Source organism: Callorhinchus milii, unplaced genomic scaffold (genome assembly GCF_018977255.1).
Source record: "Callorhinchus milii isolate IMCB2004 unplaced genomic scaffold, IMCB_Cmil_1.0 Scaffold3, whole genome shotgun sequence".
In the NCBI taxonomy this organism is placed as follows: domain Eukaryota; kingdom Metazoa; phylum Chordata; class Chondrichthyes; order Chimaeriformes; family Callorhinchidae; genus Callorhinchus; species Callorhinchus milii.
In genome coordinates this window covers 34,769,306-34,793,848 of record NW_024704744.1, presented here as the reverse complement: position 1 = coordinate 34,793,848, position 24,543 = coordinate 34,769,306, and the positions used below count along the sequence as shown (strand labels likewise).

Below are 24,543 nucleotides of genomic sequence, written 5' to 3'. Positions count from 1 at the left end.
ATTGCTGTGCACATGTATCTGGGTTCTGCTTGTAAAATTTGGCTTCACTTTTTATGGTTCAGCCAGCAAAACCACTATTCTTTCTAGCTCGCAAATTAGGGATTATGTCAATCTCAATAAAGTTTTAATTAATTTTTTCTTTGCTGCTTTGCAAGAAGCATTTAAAAGCATATGTCAAGTAATGTTCTAAACTCTAATAACAATGAAGGGTTTTGATGAAAGGGTAGTGGGGAGTCATGAAGGTTATGAACGCAGCAAAGCAAAATCATGTTGTTGATGCCTGAAAAATTCTGAAAGGGACAAGTGTTGCTAATAAGTCTCCCAGTTACATATCATGTTAATTACAGAACAGAACTGAATTAAATCTATAAATATGTAGAGGTAATCAGCCAGTCATTGCTGTAGATTGCATAAGAGTTGCATACAGTTTCGTTCTCCACCCTGCTATAGCCTGCAGCTTTGTGTCTATTTAGATCAGTTCTTACAACCCTACCATTTCAGCATTGGACATCCATATGGATTTGTCCCAACTAGAGCCAATTCCATCACCGTACCAAGTCTTCAGCAATAAATCACACAATGTTCTGCTCATTGAAATCTTCTCACCATAAGTCACCGCGCTACCTCATGCAGGCCATACCTCCTTATGGTCACTCTGTCCATAGATGATACATACCATTTATTATTCAGATACAACCAATACATCCCAAAAGCATCTAGCTTCTGCTTGCATGCTTTACCAAAATCTATTGTTTAGCAACATAAAGAAGTGCTAACTGGGCCTGAGCCTGCTTTTATGTCAATGATATATCTCTCATCCTCCAATTGGTCATCAGAATTTATCAAAAACTTTTGTCACATTCCCCCTTTGCTAAGGGCACAACTTCTCAAGTTCCATCTCTCCACCATTTGTATCACTTTTTGTTCAGAGAGTCTAAAACATGATGTGTGCAAAGAGCAACTCCTGCTGATAACCTGAAGTCCATTCATGGCAACCCAAGGGAAATCTGCTCCAACAGATTCTTCTTCCAGAGCAGTTTCCATGTGTTAGTCTGCTGATGTACCTCTGGTTATCTATAGGAGTTGCTTTCAAATTGTGTTCCAAATATATCATTTTAGATTCCACTGTTAGAAAAACAGCTTATTGCAGATTACCCAGGACTCACTAAGCACAGCAAGTTTTCATTTCTTCCAGACTTTTTATCATGACACATGACTTAGCACATCATACTTAGCGACACGTGCAAATTTAGTCTATTAATTAAACATTGAAATTCAGCAATGAAATAATGCTTTCACACCACAGTGTAAGTCAAGTTGTATTTAGTGTTTAACTAGGTACTGGTATCAGCACTTAATGGGGCATATGATTTCTACATTCAGAATAGAAATGTAACAGTAGTATTATGATAAGCAAAGTCCTGCCCGAAGCAATGTGCACTGTGGCTTCCAGTTTACCATACATGGTCTGTTAAAGATTAGAGCACATCAATCAAACTTTTCCAAAACAATTTTGAATGCAAATAATATAAAATATTTCAAGTGCTATGTAATGTGTAATAACAATTCCAGGCTGCCTTAGAACTAAACTTTTCGTACCTCAGTGATTGGATTGGTTTTAAGAAATTGTTCAATGCATAAGTAAGCATAAAGAATCAGGTTGTATTTGATGCCAACACAGGGTATACAAAAGAAAGTGTTCATTTTCCATCACTAACATCATTTACACCAGTTCTCTATCTCCTCTCTATTTAAATCTCTGAGGAAATGTTCTTTTCTGACAGCAGTGTCCCACAAACAGTCATGGATTGAAATTACCAATTTTTTTTTGAGGGATTTATTATCAGGCATGTGGAGTAAGAAAATTTGCCGAAGGTTTCACCCTGCTGGGAATTGAACCCAGGTTCATATTCTTAGCTTCCCCTCCCTGTTTCCCTGGGGTGTCCACACATTTTGCTCTTCTCCAGGAAAGGAATCTGTAAGCTACTTTGTCATCGCTATATTTTTAACCTCTTAAATTGACCAAAGTGTTCTCAAACAGTCTGCAAACTTAGAAATACAAAATAAGAGGATGGTAACGCAATAGATTAGGAGAAGAAATGGAAGAGCAAAATAAAAAGCAAGGTTGAAGTGGCTGCGTCAGCGATCAGTCAGCATGGACCCAAAGCAGGGTTCAAAAGGACAATTACAGAACGGCAATGGATTTAAAAAAGAAAGTACTTCAGATTGTAGTGACTGTGGAGAATCACATTGTTCAGTGCTCCTGGAAAAGCCCACTCCAGTGGAACCAGAGACAGGAGAGTAATATGGATATACACACAGAAAGAAAGATGTTAAGCACTGCGGCTACAGAATGTAGTTGGTCTTAAAATGATCTGATAGACACACTGCATTTTTGAAAAAGGAAGTGAAAATGATATGGTTCATAACAGATTACATAATTATGGAAGTTTTTTGGTCAGCCAGGTGTCTGACACATGTGGAAACCCATCTTTTCATGCAAATTCATGAGATATTTATTCAAATCAAATAATACAATAAATATATCTTAGGAATTTCCATAAATTGGGTGGGTGCTTGGAGCTCTAATAATACATTACATTTTCACCCTATAATAAGTTTTTAAAATATAACTCAGTTACTAGGAGTGTACAAAAACTTCATAACTAAAACTTAATGCTGTGAAAGAGAGAAAATTACAACTGCAAGCTGGTTCAGTTATTATGTGGTGGTTTAGGTCTATGAACTCAGCCCCTCTGGTGTAACAGGGCACACTATAAATGGCCACTGCTCAGCACTTCTGCATCAGGTCACTGTTGATGTTTCTTCTTGAACGCTGCACTGCACATGAGAAGCTGACCACTGCTCTCACAGAGTTTCCAACTGTTCCTGGGATAATGCTTGACACTGTGAGCTACACGCAGGAAGCTGGTCAGTTATTGACAGAATCTGGAAGTGTACGGCATATCTGGTACCTGGTTCCATGGTGCATATACTATATTATTATGTAATAAACAACCAATAAAAACTATTGGAGAATCAACTGCAATTTCCTCCCTCTTTCCAAATAGGTCAGCACAAATCGTAAATTTGACTCACATTTTAGTCTAATAGTTGCAGAAACCCATCCCCATGCTTAACAGTCTCCCAAACCAAACTACTTATGTATGGTTTCTTTTGCCTATCACGGATTGTGACTCTATATTGAACTCTCCCACCACCATTGATCTACATAGCACTATATTGAAGCACTCATTTGCAGTCCAAACACTGAAACACTGTTTTCATAATCTGTGGAGAGGTTTACCTGATTCGTTAAGCAATACTTTCGGTTAGATTTTGGAAGAACCGGATATTTTATGTAAAAGCATTGATGGAGATGAAGAGAACAAAGATTAGATTCTGTGTTTGATCCTATTCCAAATATCCAGAAAACCTGGGTTCAAATTACTGAAAATATCCATTATTTGAAATGTTGTAATCCACAAAAAATCTGTGACTATTTAACTTCAACTAATATACGGTGAGACTCTATCCAGCTCAATCTCAATCTGATATTTTTATCTGGGGTTCAAGCAGAAATATTTATAATATTTGAAGTATATTCAAATGAATATACATTAACATTTCTTTTCTGCAATTTTTCCTCTTTTCTGGTGCTAATTTAGTATGAGAGAGAAATGGCCACATACCCAATATTAAATTCAGGAAGTTTAGATGGTTGTACAAAGAGCTCTGCTTCACATCATTGTCCCAGAGGCACAATCATCTCTCCCACCACCATTGATCTACATAAATCTCTGTGAACTCCTCAAACCCGACTAACCCAGCTACTCCCTTCAGTCAGGGGGCACCAATGTCCCTGCAATATCCGCTGAGCTTTCAGCCAATCAGCCCCCACTCTATGGAACTTCATCTCAGAATCCTTCTGACTTGTTTCCTCCCTCAACCCTTCAAGACCTACCTCTTGGACAGCACTTTTAGTTATCTTTCCCCTCCCCCAATCCTTTGGCTCTCACCCCCAGCTTGTCTGTCAAGTGCCTTGGGACATATAAATTTGTATTGCAGTTTGTATTGAAATTACCAAAATGCCAGAAGAGGTTCATATATTGCAGGTGATAGAAATTCTTACACTGTGAAGATCATTTGCTTTATCCTCATTTTTCTCACCCATGTCACAAATGAATCATGAAAAGGATTGCTTAGTGCCTATCATCGCATTGCAGCTATACTACTCCCTTTTTGTCAATTCAGTGTGATTTACACATCAACCCAAATTCTAGTTTAACCTCAATCTCAGGCACAAGAGACCCACCCCAGTGCAGTAAAAATATGTTATGGAGTGAGGACTTACCATTAGGTACATTGACTGCTGTCATTGCAAAACAAATGTTAAAAATCAAAATGTTTTAAGTTTTCACACCTACCATATGACTGAATCCCCACACTAATGCTGAGAAACCTTTCAGTTGTCCTATTGCTTTTTAATTCTGTCTCTGAATGTGGGCAATCAGATATTGCCCATCCCTGGCTGCCCTGAGAAGGTACGATAGAAATATACAGCACAAATGAAGGCCTTTCAGCCGATTTGTGCTGGCTCTTTTAAGAGCAATCCTTTCAGTCCCATTTACCTGCCCTTTCCCTATATCTCTGCCATTTACTCCTTATAAGGTGGTGGTGATGCTGCAGTCCTTGTATCGATGGCACTCCTATGATGGTGCTGGACTTTGATAAAGGAATTCAGGACACTTCCAAGTCAGATGCTGAGACACTGGAACATAGAGATGGTGGTGATTCCTGATACTGCTGCCCTTTTACTAGCATAACTAGAAATAACTAAATACAAACCTCCGAAGAGGCAAACACAATAACAGGATTCTTTACCTGAGTTGCTACAGTTTGACAGAAAAGCTGTTTTCTGCCCTGAAAATAAACAGGTGATATGTTAGAAAACTTTTTTTCACTGAAAGTATGAACCTCAGCAACCTAGTGAACGGTTCATAATTGATTTGCTTGGCACCCATACCCAGCTTGGTACTGTAATTGTAATGTTTTCTTTTAAACTCCAATTGTCAGTGATAATAAAGAAATTCAAAAAGGAACTGGAAGAAAACTGATATCGTTAAATGAAGACACATGTTGCAACAAAAAAAAATAGAGAGGAACCATTCTGTGAGACTAGCCCAGCATGATGGCCAAATGGCCTCCTTCTGTGCTGTAATATTCTATGATTCTATGAATTGGATTTTAATAATAATAATAATAATCCTTGCATTTGATATAGCGCTTTTCACGGCGGGAGGACGTCCCAAAGCGCTTCACAAAACACACTGTAAAGTGAATTGACTGTATATTTGTGGGTGAACACGGCAGCCAATTGCGCACAGCAATGTCCCACAAACAGTCGTAGATTGAAAATGACCAATTTTTATTATTGGTTTTTTTTTTGGTTTTGGAGGGATTATTATTAGGTGTGTGGAGTAAGGAAACTTGCCCAAGGTTTCGCCCTGCCTGGAATTTAACTCAGATCTCTCACTTGCAAAGTGATTGCTCTAACCACTGAGCTACAGGACTCCACCTTTTGTGTATGGTTGAGCTGGGGAGGGCATTGGAAAAGTCCAGCCGGGAAGTGACAAAGGCATGGATGAGGGTTTTGGCTGTGTTGCTTGTGAGGTAAATTGTGAGGTTAGTTGGGAAGCGGGCAATGTGCCAGAAGTGGAAAAAAGCGATCCTGATCAGGGAACATATGTGGTGTAGAAAGGAAAGCTGGGGAATGAACCTGACACCCTAAGTTGCACACAGGTTCGGAGAGGCTGAGGGAGAGTCCGGGAAGGTTGAGGAATTCAGACTCACAGGAGAGATGATGTTGACGGGAGCCAAAGAGTATGGCTTCCGTCTTGCCGACATTCAGTTGCAGGAAATTTGCGCTCATCCAGGCCTTGATATCCGTCAAACAAGCTGACAGAACATCAGTGGACCGGGAATCGCAGCTGGAGGAAGAGAAGTAAATTTGGGTGTCATCTGCATTGACCTCATGTCTGCAGATGTCATTGCTGAGACAGAGCATATAGATGAGGAAAAGAAGGAGGGCAAGAATGGAGCCTTGGGGTATCCCACAGGTGACCAGTTACATGTTGGACCTGTTTCAGACACAAGCATAACTTTTCATTTAATTTTATTGGACAGCTCTAACCCTACCAGGGAACTGCCCATATTGTTTTCAATTGAATCTTCTTCACTATACCCATCACACCATCCCTCAAAGTAAAATCAATCTTCAAACAAGCACCAGCACTGCAAGGTTTGGCTAGAAAAGCTTGATGTGACGTTATCACATAAACTTAAGTGTCCATCGCCTTTTTACTTTCTATCAAAAACTGGAGTCTAATTTCTTGTATTTCTTCTACCTGTTAATTGGCAGGGTTACAATGTGTGCACATCCAAAATGCTTGAAAAAATAATTTTCAAAGCTTAGGGTCTTTCAAAGAAAATTGATTTTTACTGATGCACTTCAAGGCCCAGAAAAGTATTTATAGTGAAAAAACTTTTAAAAATTATTTTCATAATAATAATACTTGTATTTAATATAACACCTTGCATATCAGGAGAACATTTCAAAGTAATTCACAGGATTTACTGTAAAGTGTAGTGACTGTATATTTTGTAGGTGAATGACCTTAAACATTTCTAAGTGTAATGTGATCTCTGTGCAATATTCCACTCACTGACACTTTAGCATTCATGCTCTCAGCGTTTGACACAATGTCAGTTCTCAGTGTCTTTCAACAATCACAAAATTCAAGCAATACTTTCATTCAACTGGATCAGTGTTGAACTATTATCATTGTTTTAATGTACCATTGTTCAGAACATATGCCTAACATGTGTAATAGGGTTATGTGACACAGCTAACACCAGTGCAGTAGCTCATGTTCTCTATTGATAGCGAGCAGGTGTTTATTCTAAAAAGAAGCTTAAACATTAAAAGCCTATTTTGACCATTCTGTCCATAAACAATGCATTTCCCTATGCTGTATTATAATAATACATTTGATATTTTTCCTTTCATGTCTCAAAGTGCTCCACAGGATATATTGTAAAGTGTAGTGACTGTAGTTTGTACATAAATATGGCAGTCAATTCACACATTACGATGCCCGACAAACAGCCTGGACCAATTTTATTTGGGGGATGAATGTCCAGGACTCCAGGAGAAACTCCCTTCTCTTTTGGAATAGTGTAATGGAATCGTTAAGGGCCACTTGGACAAGCAGACTCATTCTCGTGAGGCAGATAACCTTAGGCAAACACCCAAGAAGATAAAACTTTGTGAAATGTCTTGCATCCTCAATATTAACCCAGAGAAATCTAAAAACTATTATTTCACTTGTACACTTACAGTTCTCATTGTTCATTTTTATAACCCTGTTTCACAATAATACACCATAAATACAATGCTGTTCCAAACTTTAAAAAATGAAAAATATGAATATTAATAATAATCTTGCTCATTGAGATGCCTCAGAGCACTTCACAGGATCTTATAGTAGGGTGTAGTGACTAAGTATTGGTGGACGAATACGGCAGCCAAGTCCTATAAACACCCATGAAGTGAATGACCAATTTTATCTCAGGAATTGCTGGCTGGAAGAAACTCGATTCTCTTTTGAAATAGTGCCCTGGGATCTTTTACACCCACATTGAATATCATATAGTTCTCAAGAATTATTTCCCTCCACCCACTTTAACTTAATTTGTCCCAATCTGACTGGCTACCTTCTCCTTAACCATACTGATCATGCTTGCTGCTCTTTTCCTTGCCATAATGACACTGGGATCAATAACCAACAATTCCTCTCCCTTCTCCCCATCTAATTGTATAGACCAAAGACATTTCCAAATTTAAAACTACTTTTGAGCATAAGAGCAACAAAAGAGCACCTCAGACCAGCGAAGGAACTCAATAAAGTTCAGCACCTCAGATTGTAAGTGGATTTTAATGTGTAATAGGGATAAATGAGGAACAAATTTTGTTCAATTCATTTCCATAAGGAACAGATCAATAGACATGACCAGCTCAACGACTAATAGGTGAATCATAAATTGTTAAAGGTCTGATATCTGGGTTTTGTTCTACATTTTAGTTTTCTAAGATCATTTCGCCTTAGATATCAACAATGTCCTTTTACAGTGTTGTCCTTGATATTTTTCCTTTCACGTCTGGAGGATGTCTCAAAGTGCTCCACAGGATATATTGTATCCAGTGTTACTTTCTAAATATTAGGCGTTATAGCTACATCTTCTAACACATTTTTTCAATGTATTTGTTTTATGCCAAGACCCATCAGCACAGTCAAAATGAAATCCCCTTTTCTTCTTAAAAGAGGTAACTGCATGGGGGTTAAATCAAAACTAGGTTTGAATGAACCTATGCAGGTTGAATGACAGGAGGACTTTAGGAGTGGAGTTATTTTAAGCAAGTATCCAAACAAATGACTAATGTCTTCTCCAGTGACAGCTGAATTAGGATCCTAAAGTGTACCAGCAAGAAGAGCAAGGCAAATCCCTCTCCACAGCCGAGTGATTTCAGGTGTTCTGTGGACTGAAAGTGATACCCTGCTGAAAAAGGAAGACTCTTCTGTAGAAACATGTCCATGAAGGATTAATTCAACATTCGGCAGCTGGAAAACATTGTCAGACAGGAATCTTATCCGAACCATTAGGATGCTTTATTGTGTGCTTGAGTTAAAGTCTGCCTGAGAAAACATCCCCATAATACCAGAAGGCATGTGTGATTTTATTGCCTTAGTGTGCTCCTCAGCAGATAAACTTGCATTGAAGCTTTAATCTTGTGTATGTTGATGGTACTTATTGTAAGGAGCAGGAAAGACTTGCGTTAAAGTCCATATTAGCCCTCACTGCTCTGTTCAAATATCCAATGTGATTTATCGGTAAGTATTCATCATTGATTCCCAGCATGTTATTCTAGATCTTCATAGAAACACTAATAGTTCCTTTAAATAAAATGCTTTAATGAGTGTCTTTGAATAGTACTGATTGTTATACATATCAGCAAACACAACAGTTAAACATGTACTAGCAACATCCCACAAACACCATTGTCAGAATACCAGGAAAAACTCTTTTCAAATAGTGTCATGGAATCTTTTCTTTAACATCCACCTGAACAAGCAGATGGGATCTCGGTTTAATATTGCATCCAAAGGACAATACAGAGCTCTCCCAACACTGCATTTGCGTGTCAACCTAGAATGTGACGCCATGAGTTCAAAGTCCTGTTAAATAAATCTGGGTTAATAAAATAGTAGCCTCAGGTTGACTTACAACTGCTAACAGCTTTCATATCCATTAAAGTACGTTGGATCAAAGTCTCAACATCTCATCCAAAGTACAGCACCTCCAACAAAGCAATACTACTTCAGCAGTGCATTGAAGTATCAGACGAGACAATATGTTCAATGTCTCAAAGTCTGACTTGAACCCATATCTTTCAGGGTCAGAGGCGAATGATACCAGATGAGCCAGGCTGACACCTAGCGCTATGTCTCACTTGCTCAGAATGACAGGAATCCCAGTTAGTGACAGAATGAATCCTTAACAATCCAATTTCTTTACTGAGATTATCTACACTTAACACAGGTACCGAGTGTTAATTTGTTGTGCCAGAGATTTAGTATCATGAAACCCCTGGTGGAGAAAAATACAGTTTTTAGAGTGATGCTGAACCTTACAGATCAAGTGGAGGTGCTATAATTGGCCTCCGTATTCTGGCTTGGGAGGGGAAAACTATAAAACCTGCCCCTGTTCACTGTCCTTTGACTTTAACAGGTGTGGAAGATAATACCAAGCTTAACTCTAATACTGACTGAATAGACTGCTGACGCACACTCTATGTGTTCACCTATGAAGGACACACATCCACACGTACACAAGGGTGAAAATACTAGAACCTTCCTATTGATCTGTGTGCAGTTAATTACTTTACAATGAGTTAAACACATTCACTGGAGTGAAAATTACAATTCTAGGAAGCACTTTGAGGCATTCTCCCAACATAAAAGATGCAATATCAAATACAGAAATTATTATTAATTGACAATGGGTCACAATTTTCATCTGTTATCCAAAATAAATTGTCATGGATTAGTATGCAGCAGACATTTCTCAAGCATGTGCATAAGTTTTATTAGCCTGTCATGTACCAGATTAATAGATGCAAAATAACATGTAGTTTGCCATGGCAGACAATAAATAGTAAAAATACAACATGACCTACACGTCATCCGGGCAGTTGCTCGGTGTTTCCAGCCGTCCTCCCGAACGAACAAAGTGCAGAACCTCAAGGTTAGAATAGGTTTGATATGGCTGCTGTCCAAGAGTCGCAATTTCCCAGAGCAGCACCCCAAACGACCTGGAATAAAAAGAGTACAAACACAAGAACTGCATCTTAATAATTTTAGTCAGTCCAAGAACTAAGGAAATCAGCATTGTCTGTTTCAAGCTTAAACCGCTCGGTCTCTCTGGATTTTCAACTTGGCAAGGTCTATTCCATCCAGAGTACGTGTGCCTCTCATTCTTATCTCCTATATGCAAGACTATGCATTTATTTATCTGTATTGAATTTCATTTGCCAGTGACAGCCCAAGTGCATATATTCTCCAGCTCTTTGGTTAACTCTTCTGATTCCACAGTTTCACGAGTTATTCAATTCAATCCCATCCCCCTTTTAGCAAACTCTCCCTCATCTGGCCTCTTTATTCTTCCCTTTAGCCGCTTACTAAAACACATCTATAACTTATGTTTGACACACACTGACATTTGTTTGTTAAGGAGTCTCTCATGAACTTTATATGGAATATATTTATATGGCTTCCCACTGATCATGGATGCTAAATCCAAACAGAACACTTTATCTAAGCAAACTGAGTTAACAGGAGCTTTAGACATGGTCAGTTATTATTTTATTGAACATACAATTCTAAAAAGCATTATTTATACCTAATTTTCTTTCTGTAAAAAAAAGTACTAATATTTTAGGAAGATCCTTGATATCACAGACAGAGGAAGATCCTTGATATCACAGACAGACAGAAAACATCAGCAAGTTGCAGCATTCTCAGATACTTTAATTCCCAATGCTAGAATTTTCTGGCACACAATTTGTGAATACTGTATTGCCCACTTGTTTGGGATTTGCTTGGACAGCCCATATAAACTAAGGTCTGTCTGTGTGTGAGGAGGTGAGTTTAGTAAAATAAATGTATTCAATGATTGACGTCCAATGATCAGAGAGTATTCAACATCCACTGTTAAGTGGATATTTTTTCTCATTTTCAATTGTACATACCAGAAGGTTTCCAATTTGCACTACAGAGCAGTGCAACCACTATAAATATCCTTCATTCAAACCATAATATTGTTACAGTATAAGCATATGCAGTATGGGCGGCTTTTCTGAGACGTTATTCTCCTAAATAATTGACGTAAATATTTAAACACTTTCAACAGAATGCAGGAAAAGATTTTTGCCCTCTTTTGAGACAAATGTGTATTTGGTATTCGCCTGTTGTCCAGCTGCTTTTCAAGGCTTCCTATTAAATACAATTTGTAGAAGTCCTGTAGCTCAGTGCTTAGAGCACTCGCCTCGCAAGTGAGAGACCTGGGTTTGATTCCTGGCAGGGCGAAACCTTGGGCAAGTTTCATTACTCCACACACCTGATAATAATCCCTCAAGAAAAAAAACAATAATAAAATTGGTCACTTCAATCCAGGACTGTTTATGAGACACTGCTATGCACAATTGAGCTGCCACGTTTCGCCCACAAATATACAGTCAATTCACTTTACAGTATATTCTGTCAAGCACTTTGAGATGTCTAGAAGTCATGAAAAGCGTTGTATCAAATGCAAGGATTATAATTATAATAATTTCTAATTTGTGCAAAAGCATTAGTATATACAGCACATTTGAATTAAAAAATTCAAAAATATTTAAATCAAGTGCAGCATAGAAAAGGACCAAGAAATTACAGGAGTATAGCAGATTAATCTTTATTCTGTAGCAGTGCATTATTCAACACTGACACTCAGGATCTGCATTCAAATCAAACTCTTCAGTAAGAAACATATTTTTGTTAGTGCAATCTGTGTTGATCCCATGAGATGAACATCACTCTTCACTATCAGTAGCTATAATGATGGCCACTTGTGGTAACAAAAATGACAACACACAAATCTCTGGACTGACCTCAGGCCCAGCTGTTGTGCTCAAGTTGGGAAGAGGAAAAATCACACCCATGGTTAATTTTTGTTATCGACTGAAAATTGTGATACTTCTTCACAAATCTGATGTGTTAATTATCACATTGCTAATCTGTTAAGAAACATCACTTTTTATTTATTTTGATTGTTTTAATTTTGGAATGAAATAGATAAACATACAGCGATTAAAGATCCAAGAAGGTAAGCAGTAAGAGGAGGGAATGGTATTAGAGAATGGGGAGTTAACAAGGCACAGGCACAATGAACTGAATAGTCTCCTGATGTGCTGAGATTTCTATGCTTATGCTCTATGTTAATTCCAATGCCAGAGTTTTTATCTTAGTGAACGTTTTAAATATTTTAGACATGTGTAACAATCTGTGTTCTTACGGTCCTTGTTATTAGAAACAGGAGGCATTGGCGATGAGAAGAAGATGATCAAAGTCCTATATAATTCCCAGTGAGAGAAAATATTGGCATTAGGCTTTAAGCAGAGTTCAAAGTCCATAGCTCTGCAAACATGTTTCCAATAAAAGTGGTGCTTCAAATGGGATATGGATGAGATAGAGTAAAATGAATCTTATTAAGAAGGAAGTTTGAGAGGGCAGCAGGCTATGCAGCACATATAATGTAGGTTTATCCCTGTGATTCCCATCAGTGTGAATTTCTACCCTCAGCAGTGCATTGGAGTAGATGCCAAGTGGCAGCCAGGGAGGGAATGGAATGAGAATCAAGTACCAGTCACCTTGTGCTGCTTCACAGTCAACTGTTGAGGGGTCTGTTTAGGAGCCTAGGGACTAGATTCCCGAGCCGTACATTCAGCTTGGGGTTGGCTCTGGGAGACTCAGAACAACAACAACTTGCATTTATACAGCACCCTTCAAGCGGGGTAGAGTCTCGGAGTACAGAAGAGAGGAAGAAGAAATGAAACACAAAAAAAGGCTTGAAGAAGCTTAAAAAACTACATTAATGCTATACACAAATCCTATCATAAACAATAAGGAAGAGCAGATAGTCATGTCTGCAAAAGTAGACCACCTATACCAAAATCTGCAAGCAGTAATAGGGATTAATCCTGAGCCATTAAAACACAGCAGAAATTTGCATTCTCCTGTTGGTAACATTTACCAGACATCAGAGTAGTTGGTAAACACGCCATCGATTAAGCTCTCTGGTGCCATCCATCTGACAGGAAGCAGTCCTTCTCCCCTTTTCCTGTAGTAGTCATTTTTGTAGACATCTCTAGCTAATCCAAAGTCACCAATCTTTACAGTACGATTTGGGTTATCGTATTTCTTTGTTGACACGAGACAGTTCCGAGCTGCCAAGTCCCTGAAAAACATCAGAAAGAATTCAAGAATGAATACATCTTTGTAGCCATCCTATAATTATAGTTCATTTGTTCTCGCTGCTCTTTAAGCTCATTAAGGTACTTTAATTCCCAGTTACCTTTCAAAGGAGTGCTACCCCCAGACAGACCAAAACATGAGAAAATGTAAATAAGGACATTCATCATTTGTCTTATTTTCTAAAAGCCCCTGAGTTCAAAAGAGGTAAAGTTTAATGCTTAAGCAATGTTTTAAAAAATAACATTTACAGGCAAGTTCTGCTGTCATTCTGTGCACTGATGTGCAATGCCTTCAGGCAATTTTGACTATTCTGTTCAACAGCAAGAGGCTCAGTTTGCTCTGACCAGGTAATTACAGGTAATTCCCATTATAACAGTCATTTCAGTCCAATATCTCAATACCATGTTATAACAAAACCAGGTCAATCTTCCAGGTCATCAGTTTCGGCAGATAACCCTTCCCTTTCACTACCCAGAAGTAGGTCATTGATTAACACAGGAAGTTGGCTAGTCAATGCTCAAAGCCGGATGAACTGTAAACTCAAACCCAGGGCATCTTCTAAAGGGACCATCTTGTACTATTCAGAATATTGCTCTGCCTCCTCTGGTTGAAACAATTTATTTGAGCACTTTTTAGGTATCAGAACAGAGATCCTCATTGCCTTTGTTACATCCCTAACAACAGAAGAATGCAATTGAATCAATCTCATATGACAGTCTCATTAGTCTGCTATCTAAGCTAATATCTGGTCCACTGCACTCTAAGGCACTGCTGATAATGAACCAGCTAGCCTGGCTTATTCCATGAATCGGAGGAGTAGACCAGCCACCAGAGCCAAGAATCCTTCCTATTCAGCTCCTAGAGCCATAGAAATTTACGGCACAGAAGGCTATTCCGCCCTTCGTGTTTGTGCTGGTTCCCTTCAGAGCAATTCAGTCCCATTTACCATCCCTTTCCCCAAACCCCTGCAACTGCCTCTTTTTAAGGTATCTATCTAGTTCCTTCTTGAAGACTAAGGTGGATTTTGCTTCAAACCCCATGTGCAACAGGGAATTTCATATCCTAACTACTTCATGTTTGATAAATTCTCCTAACCAAACCATTTACTCATTTACTAACTATCTTAAATTGATGCCTTCCAGTTACTGTCACACCAACCAGTGGAAATAAGTTCTCCCGATTGATTCTATCAACCCCCATCACCATTTTAAAGCTCTCTATCAAGTCACGCCTGAACCCTTTCTTCCTGTGGAAAATGTGCCAGTTCATCCAGTCTCCCCTCATAGGCTAAACCACTGATCCCCAGTATCATCCCCCTCTATCACCTTGATGTCTTCCTAAAGCTACAAGACCAATACTGGACACAATTAATCTAATTGCAGTCAAACTAACGATTTGATCACCTGCAAGCTAAAGCCCTAAAGGAAAGGGTGGTCCTAGCTTGACAATCAACGGAAAGCTTACAGTGCTCTGCAATGGTAGGCTATATTATTTTAGATAGTTAAACTGCAGCAGTACACAGTGCACATTCTTGAGTCCCTAAGTTGTAGGAAAATCCCCATGAAAAGGAATGCTGGAATGACCTACTGAATTCAGAAATGAACTGAAGATTCAAAAGAAAACAAAATGCCAACGTAAGTAAAGATTTTGCTCTTTCAGGAAGTATTGCCCTTAGCATTATGCCATGAGTTTGTCTGACTACTTCGCGACCATATACTCCCACCCTCGCTTACCTCCAATGGCTCCCCATCCCCCAGAGGATCAAATTCAAGATCCTCATCCTCACCTACAAGGCCATTCATGGCCTTGCTCCCTCCTGCCTCTCCGACCTACCAACCCCCTACTTACCTGCCCGTATCCTCCATTCCTCTGGCTCCGGTCTGCTCCACATCCGTCGCCCTAACTGCCCTACCATCGGTGGCCAGGCTTTCAGCCTCTCAGGCCCTAGGCTCTGGAACTCCATCCCCCAATGCCTTTGTCTTGTTTCCTCCCTTTTCTCCTTCAAGGCCGGTCTCAAGACCTTTCTCCTCAACCGTGCCTTCACCTCCCCTCTCGACTCTCTACCCCCTCCTCGCTCCCTCACTTCCCTCCCCTCACCCTGACTATTTACCCCCTGCTCGGGTCCTGACCCAACTGTACAGCACCTTGGGACGTCCTCCCGACGTGAAAGGCGCTCTATAAATGCAATCTTGTTGTTGTTGTTGTTGTACTCATGCCACATATAACAGAACGTGGAACTGACAGCTATAAATGGAACCTGTTCAATGCTGATCTGATATTCCATTCAGTCAATCTGAAAGCCGCACATCACATAGAAATTTATATCACAGAAAGAGACCTTTCAGCCCATTTTCCTTGTTCAGGTTCTCTGAAAGAGCTATTCATTTAGTCCCATTTTCCCTATCTTCATAACTAAAAGGTTGATGTTGATACCTGTGCACAAAATGCATTTTCTCCAGATATGTACAGCCTTTGGAAACATCCAAGGAGATATCTAGAAGGTCAGTGACATCGAGTAAAGATCTTCGTAGCTGCATGTGAGAAAAAAAGGCTTAGGTTTATTTTGGCTCTATATTGAGGCTCTATATTGAACAGTTTTACATTACAACAAATAAGTTTGGATTGTGCCTGGCTGCTTAATACAATGGAGCATTCTTATGAGGCAGTAGTTCAGATCCATATAATGCCATTCCTCCCAATAACAAAGCTGCTGCAGCCGATCTCACTGCAGATGTGCACATCAAGTCAGCTTGCTTTCTGTGCCATGGTCAGTTCTTAAAAAAGGCCAACGTACTGTTCATCGGGTCACTGACAACATCACTTCCTGTGCACTCTCAAAGGAGGAAATAATGTCAGCAGTGACCGGATGATCTGGAAGTCAGTTATCATTCCGCAATTCGGCCTGCATGCGGGAAGCAGATAGGCTGGCTGGCTATGCACATGCACACTGATTGAGGTTCACACCCCGACCATGGTATAACCAAATCAGTACTATAAAAAATTACATTATAATGCGGCTGCACTGTGTTTGCATCACCAACCTTATTCTATTGCTATCAAATCCAATGATTTGTTTTTTGCAGCATCTCATGATCCATAAACCTGCGTGCAACTTATTTATTTATACCACTTAGAGGTTTCACTAACCATACATAAATCACAATCTAGTCTAGCCAATATACCAGGGTTTAGGCATGTTATATTTTGCCTGTCAAGCATATTTGTGAGTCTCAGCCTTGTAATGTGTAACCAATGAAGAGATATCACTGCTTTTCAAGAGGATGTCACTTACCGGGACAGTACGAGACTCTCGTAGATATGTGAGCAGGTCCCCTCCTTCCATTAGTTCCAGGATAATGTACTGAGGTTCATTCAGCAGACAAACTCCGAGGAGCCGCAGAATGTGCGGGTGATCAAACTGCCTGCAGAGTACATACAGGAAAGATATAAAACCTGGATTCACAGACCCTATAGGTTTCAAGAGTTTGGTATTGGGTAGTTACTAAAAGATGATTGATTCAAATAGACAAAACTGCAATGCATACTAGCATAAAAGGATTAATTCCACAAATAAATCAAATGAAAAGAATTAAAGTTCATTAAGCAGTCATTGTCATCCACTGTTTCATAACAGAGAGGGAAAGGGGTAAACTAACATGGCTTGTTTCATTTGAACTTTTCACTTTATTTTCTGTGTAGAAAAGCGTATCTGGCATCAGCATCTCAGCTGTTCCCAATTGGTCTTGCAAACAAAGCGAGTACATTGTTCGGTCTGAAGTAGTGTTCTCAAGACAAGGTACTACAGGACACATTTTTACATCCCATTTACTGGCTGCTTTTTTTAAAAAAAGGTAATTCTGTGCATGAATGAACACCTACTTGTTTTTAAATACCAAGTATCTAGGGCCAAACAGTCACAAAAAATGATCCATATTTGGAGCAAGGAGAAAAATAAGCTGTCAAAATAAATACTGAAAGTTGCCGCCATCCGATCTCCAATGTCCTTTCAATATGTTAAATGGAATACAGACTTCAAGAAGCCTTAGCCCTTTATAGTGCAGAGCTCTTGACAGACTAACGCAAATATTATCATTTCACTTGTTTTTGTCATAAAGCATGCCAAAGATATTTTTCTAAAATATTTGCTAAATGCTAGAAGTGTCAGTTCAGTAATCTGTTTCGCTTGATTTCCAAAAAATACAGATGTTTTAAACAATGTTACTACAGGTAAACTATAATTGAAAGGATTTTAGTGCTGAGACAATAGGTTGTATTTTTTTTTGGCTGTGTGTTTGAACAATGTATTAAGAGGACATGATGGAGCCTGGATTTTAAATAACAAACTTGGAATCTGACTCGAGTTTTGACTACTGCAACCAAAATGTTATAAATACAACAATACAAATTTATTTAGCACTTGTCACCTCGGGAGGAGGTGATGGACGGTCTAAGGTTTGACCAAATGAAGAAAGACGAAGAAATATAGCTATTCCAGTTGAGATCTGTAAACCCAGCACCTAGGAGCTGCATGGCTGTATCATCAAACCTGTGATGTTCAGCTACTCAAAGAGAAAACTCACTGAGACATCAGTGGGTAAAGCTACAACTCAGCAGTAACCGGGTGGAAATTACAACCCTTAAATTGTTAATTAAAGCTGGTGATCACCAGTCAATTATTAAAGACTGGTCGTGGGTATGATCTCTTCCCCCGCCCGCAACACACTCTATGACATATTGGTTACACTAAAATTTACCATGCTGCCATTGGACACCCCTACTGCAGTTTGCATGGCATTATTGTGTGTAAAGTGTCTGCATGTTCATTTCAAAAGGAAATGCTACACTTCAAAGGAAATCCTGTGAAGCACTTTGAGAAGTCTTCCTAATTTGCTTTCATCACATCCAGGCTAGACTACCACAATTCTCTGCTCACCGAGTCTCCCAACTCCCCTCCACAAATTGCAAACCATCCAGAACTCTGCAGCTTGTGTCCTCTCCTGCACAAGGGTGAGCCTATCATCCCCATCCTTGCCTGACTTTACTGGCTCTCCATCCCCAGAGGATTGAGTTTAAGATCCTTTCTCTCACTTTATATCCCTCTACGGTCTTCCCCATCCTGTCACTGCAACCTTCGAAAACTCTACCAATCCCCAAATTTAAAATATTCTTTATCAAACATTCCCTTTTATGTTTTTTGGAATCACCTTAAATTTGTATGGTTTCACTACTCACTGACCAGTAAAAAGAATCTGCTGTTATCTACTCTAACATAACTCTTCATAACCGTGAAGACCTCTGTGAAATCACTCCAAATCTTCTCAGCACCAGTGAAAAAAGTCTAACTTTTTTAATACAGTGCCCAAACTGTACCTAATATTCCAATTATAGCTTAAACAAGGTTGTATCAAACTCAATATTATAATAATAATCCTTGTATTTCATATTATGCCTTATCGTGTTATCAAGATATCTCAAAGCGCTTCAGAGGATATACTGTAAAGTGACATGACTGTGTATTTTGAGGGTGAAATGCAGCAGCTAATTTGTACACAGCAATGTCCAAACAGCTAGAGTGAGTGACCATTTTTATTTGGTAGATTATTGGCAGTTTACCAGGAGAAACTCTTTTCGAATAGTGCTACGGGATCCTTAACGTCCACCTGAACAGATAGATGAGACTCAATTTAATGTTATCATCTAAAGGACAGCACCATCGACAATGCAACACACCCCAGCACTAGACTGGTGTCAGCAGACTATATGAATGTCTCCAGATTCCAATATGGGGCTTGAACCCACAATCTTCGGATTCACAGGCAAGAAGAAATACAAACTGAGGCAGGCTGACACACATATTACTGTGTAAAGGCGTGCTTTTTCACTCTTCATCTTCGGTTTCAGAGTGTACAAATGTCAAGAGAGCACAAGGTAAAACGTTCAGATGAAAGACATTCCCTCACAGGGCCGCAGCCCTCATTCGGGTGTCAAGAACGGAGGCATGCTGGTAATGGAGCCACTTTTACCTCATCAAGTGTGCTTCCTTCAGGAATTCAGACTTTTCATGGTCTGTGGCACCTTTCTTCAGGGTCTGCTCAAAACAAAGACAAAACAAGTATTTGGTAGCTGCTTTATCACTGTCAGTGCTATCCCTAAAGTAATAATACGGGCACAGCAACTTACCAGACCCACTAGCCATCCATGGATACCTTAAACAAGAGGTACTTGGTTCAATGCACAAGAGGCTACCCAGGTTTTCAAACTACAGACCTGCTAGGCACAAGCGTGTAAAGCATCTTTCTAAGCTAGTTGTTTTGACATGAGCACTATTGTTTGTTGCCAGCTGTCCCTGTCTGTATGTGAAAATGGGAACAATGTTTCAGTGTAATGTTACACTGGCTGAACAGGCTAAAATTCAGACATTCAAATCCCCATCTTAAATTAGTAAACAGGGAAAGGGGAAGGAAAGGGAATGAAAGGAAACATTAAACATACATGCCGCTGAAACCTTTGTCCTGTGGGCAATCTGTTTAAATTTGTTAAAATGCTTTCTTCCATTTGTGGGTGCAGGCAGTGTAAGACCGAATGGAACGGGATTATCTAGACAGCTAAAATTAACAGAGTGATTATCCTGAACACGACAGTTTTAAAAAAAACATTTTAACAATGAAAGCTGGGAACACGGAAGCTCTAGTAAGTTTTCAGACCCACAAGTATGTTGTGTGTTGCAGCCTACTCCATTTACCATTTATCAAAATCATTTATCAGGAGAAAAGTCACTTAGGTCAGTTGGCAGCACTCTCGCCTCAGGGTCAGAAGGCATTGAGTTCACACCCCACTGGCTGATCACTGCAGTGGGGAGTGCTGCAATGTCAGAATTGCCACCCTTCATTAAACCAAGGTCTTGCTTGTCTGTTTAAATGGACACTAGACACCAAGGATTCCATGACACTATTTGAAATACACTATCTTATGTCTAACAATACACCAGTTTAATTGATTACACACAAATTTGTTAGGACCTTGCTGGCACAAAGGTTGCCCATTTGCACCCACTTGTTATTGGGTAGAAAAAATTCTCTCTGGGCAGAAAAACCTGCCAGGTAACTCACTAAGGCCCACTTCACATACCTTGACAGCCACTTTGCTTTCTCCACTTCCTTCACCCAGGATGTCCACTGCATTCCCTTCATATACCTCTCCAAAAGCTCCACTCCCCAGGAAACGACTCAGACTCAGCTTCGCTCGAGGAAATTCCGGTAAATTACCAATTTCACTCTGGGAAGGAAGGGTGCTGGAAAATAATAATATGGCATACAAATCACGTTACATACATGCTGACCTGGAGAGAGACTATCACAATTAGGTGAGATAGTGTCAAAAACGTAGGGGTGGAAATTGTACCCTATGATATATTAATTAACACCAGCGTTAATTGACACCTTGTATTATCACCAGTGTTAATTCATGTGTGCTTGAAATGAGATATGAATTTTGGACCATTGCCACGAAATCCAGAAGGACAGACATTCTTGAAGCTAGATTTGTCAGCCTTAGTTTAACAGTAAAATATGCTTTGAGATGTCCTTCCAATGTGAAAGGCACTATATATGTGAATTGTATTGTAAAGATAAACTATGAATGTACCTGATTGCATAGCAGCCATTTGATAATCCTACTAATGTCATCCCTCTAATACGGGCAAGCTCTGCATCCGGCTTGAAGACAGTGGTGACCTCATTTGCTTGAGGTATTTTATTTTGATGTTTCCGATACCAACCTAGGAAGAGAAATGGAAATGAGATTATCGCCACTCAGGGAGAAGCAGAGTCCATGGGTCAAGACTGACCAACAAGGTCAACTCTGGGCCAACACTACATTCTAGGCCTGATATTCCATTTAATCTTTAGCCTGTGAGACCGTTTTGTCTTAAAGTTTTAGATTGTGAAGAATTGTGAAAAGTTCTTAAATTCAGTTTTAATTTGGAAGCTGGAGAAAACTGGCTCCCAAATAGACTCAATTGAAACATTCTCCCAAAAAATTATGGGTAATCGTAAATATTAAAACAAAATGGTTTTACAAGCCTAAGACTATATGGACAGTCATATGAAATCACAGAGATTTTGATGGCTGAACCAAAGGCTCCCCATTGAAGCCCAATGTTGGAAAGCTTCATCACAAACACCAATGAGACAATTTGCAGCAAACAGGGTTAGAAAGGAAGGCATAACCAGACCAGAGACAGAGTAACAATATAGAAACTGCCAGGGCGTTACAAAAAAAATTAGATATGTTATAGTCAATTAAAATGATTCAGTGATAGATTGCAATTCACCAGCAAAAGTGCTAGAGACATAAACAGGTTTTCTCCAGAGATGGCGCAGAAATGAACCGAAGTCTCATGGCTCCATGTGCCACACAGGGGATTAGATAAAATGCTGCTTACAACAGTCGTGTTTACCTGAAAACATACACCTGTTAAGAGTGTTTTTTAAAAAGCATAGAATGTATCTTGTGGGAAACGGGATGCATTGACATTGGAATTGTTAGTATGCAGGATAAAATTGTGATATTCCTGAACACATTTTGTTCTTTAATTATAGCCACTGGTGAGAATAAGTTCATTAAGGAATTTCATATTTTGACCTCCATGTTTCCTTTACTATATAACTGGTATTTTTTGTGGCCCATTTCATTTTGCTACATTAGCTGCTGGAAGTTTTTGGGCAAAATGAAATGAGCCATGAAAAATAAACAGATACATAGATCACAAGTGGGACAGGCAGTGGTTGGGTGAAAATATATGTTGAGTGAAAGCACGTTAAGAGTCATGCCCATTCTGCAAATTAAATGGGTTTACAGCATAGGATGAAGTATGAATGAAAATATCAATATCACATCAAATATCATATTTTTCACCTCACTGACTTCAATATTAGGGAGAGAAAACACAGTTGGGTTCTTCCTGCTAATTATCACTTCATCACTCGATCATCTCTTTTGAAGGTGCGTGTGTGTATGGTTATTGGGTGGGGACAGAATTGGGCTGGGCCAGTCTGATGTTATTTCTAAATAGAGTTTCTTAAAGCATGCAGTGCGCATTGGTAATTTACTCACGTACTTATCCCAGTCCTGCATTCTTTCAGGTTACCCAGATCAACAAGAAGTGACAATTGATTTCATTGTTCCTGTCACTGTGCTGTATCCACCCCTGGACCATAAAAGGAAGCACCCCCCACCACCCCACCCCCCTGCCCCACCACCACAGCGGATTCAATAGAATGTTTCTAGTGAGGAACCAGTGCATAATAAATAATAATAATATGCATCAAACTAAGGTCACAGCTCACGAGTTGCACCCACAAAATAAGAACAAAGAGTGTTCATCACATTTCCAACAGCAGACATTTCAAGGAATAGCTACGTCCCTAGGAAATTTCAGTTTGATATTCAATCACTTTTACATCACCACAAAACACACAGTGCTTTGGGACATCCTCGAGACCTGTAAGGCACTACACCAAATTGCAAGGATTATTATTACTATTAGGATCACTTACCACAACTAAACCCAACCACTGCGACTAGGAAAACACAGGACACCACAGTGACAGCAATCCCGGCCTCACTTAGTAATGCATTTCCTCCATCTGAAACAAAAGGAAGAGATAAAATGATGACAAAACCCAAATTGAAGTGGGAGCTGTCATCTATGCAATCTTTTCAAAGGCATTGATGTTGAATATGCAGTGGTTTATAACAGGATTCCTTAATAAGGAAACTGGAAGCATATCACGCCGAATCATAAGATCCTTAATCTAATTGCCTGTTGTTGATATGAGCTCTGAAACTCAAGTGTGCATTCAATCTGATCTCAGATACAATCAGCAGATCTGCAAGATTGAACACAAGGAAAAATAACCAAATCAGGATAGGACGGACTATCATTATTCTTTCCAGTGTTCATAAGGGAGTTGTAAATAGGATGTGATAAAAAAGAAGTGCAATGATCAGGACAATCTATAATTTCTTGTACAATCATTGGAGATCAAACCACAGCACTAGTTGTATGGATGTATATTCTGTGGATCTAATATTTAAGTATAATAGATGCATATTCTACATTGGGTGATGGATCATCTTAAACATTCCTAGGGATTGTTTACATTCCCATAAGTCCTTTCCAGCTTTTGGTTTTGATGTAATTAGCTTACAAGAAAAATAAATAAATTACAGGACAACCTAGTTATTAATCACTGCATTAAACCACAGGTCTACTTTTAATGCAGGGGCCTTTTGAATACATTGTGGTACAGCTTCCTGAACTGAAATATGACTGACTTCTAGATCGCCGCAGGTTCATTTCCTTTGTTTTGCTCATTCACACAGGAAGCGCAGCTAATATCACAACCTATGCATTACACATGCATGCACATTGCAGGAAGTGCCTCTGATGTTATTTTGCAAAGAAAATGGCATAAATGGGGACGTGATAGTAGGCCATTTTTCATTAAACACCAGAGATATTAGACCCTGGCAATTGCATTATAACAGGGTTACCCCGGATATGGTTGGTTATAAACATTAATATAATAAATGTAAAACAAAACCAATATATTAGAAATGTGATTCATCCCCAAAGAAAGGAATAGATTTACAAAGGATTGTAAATATTGAATCCTGCCAGGATATGCAGTATGCAGATCCACTGGAGCTCTGGAAGTTAATCACATAACAGCTTCTAGTGATGAGCATGAATCATTTCCTATTACCGGTCAAGGCTTGATATTGATCTAGGTTGCAATTTCCACACTTCAGACCCTAATGTGTTTGTAGTACTGAGGTTTGATTTTAAAAATAAGTTACTTTAGCCAATGGCGAGGTGGCACAACATTTAAGTGTTGCAGCATCCTGG

General features: G+C 39.2%; 1 protein-coding gene across 1 annotated transcript in view; it reads right to left on the bottom strand.

Moving 5' to 3' along the window:
* The window catches only part of LOC103182610 (proto-oncogene tyrosine-protein kinase ROS), a 73,556-nt gene that overhangs the window by 14,562 nt on the left and 34,451 nt on the right, over nucleotides 1-24,543 (bottom strand). The window contains exons 24-31 of the mRNA XM_042332826.1: nucleotides 23,189-23,278; nucleotides 21,276-21,408; nucleotides 20,760-20,922; nucleotides 19,655-19,719; nucleotides 16,924-17,053; nucleotides 16,065-16,162; nucleotides 13,411-13,614; nucleotides 10,298-10,432 (exon numbers count right to left, since the gene is read on the bottom strand). Of these exons, the coding sequence (XP_042188760.1) occupies nucleotides 10,298-10,432; nucleotides 13,411-13,614; nucleotides 16,065-16,162; nucleotides 16,924-17,053; nucleotides 19,655-19,719; nucleotides 20,760-20,922; nucleotides 21,276-21,408; nucleotides 23,189-23,278 (1,018 nt within the window). The remainder of the gene's footprint in view (nucleotides 1-10,297; nucleotides 10,433-13,410; nucleotides 13,615-16,064; nucleotides 16,163-16,923; nucleotides 17,054-19,654; nucleotides 19,720-20,759; nucleotides 20,923-21,275; nucleotides 21,409-23,188; nucleotides 23,279-24,543) is intronic.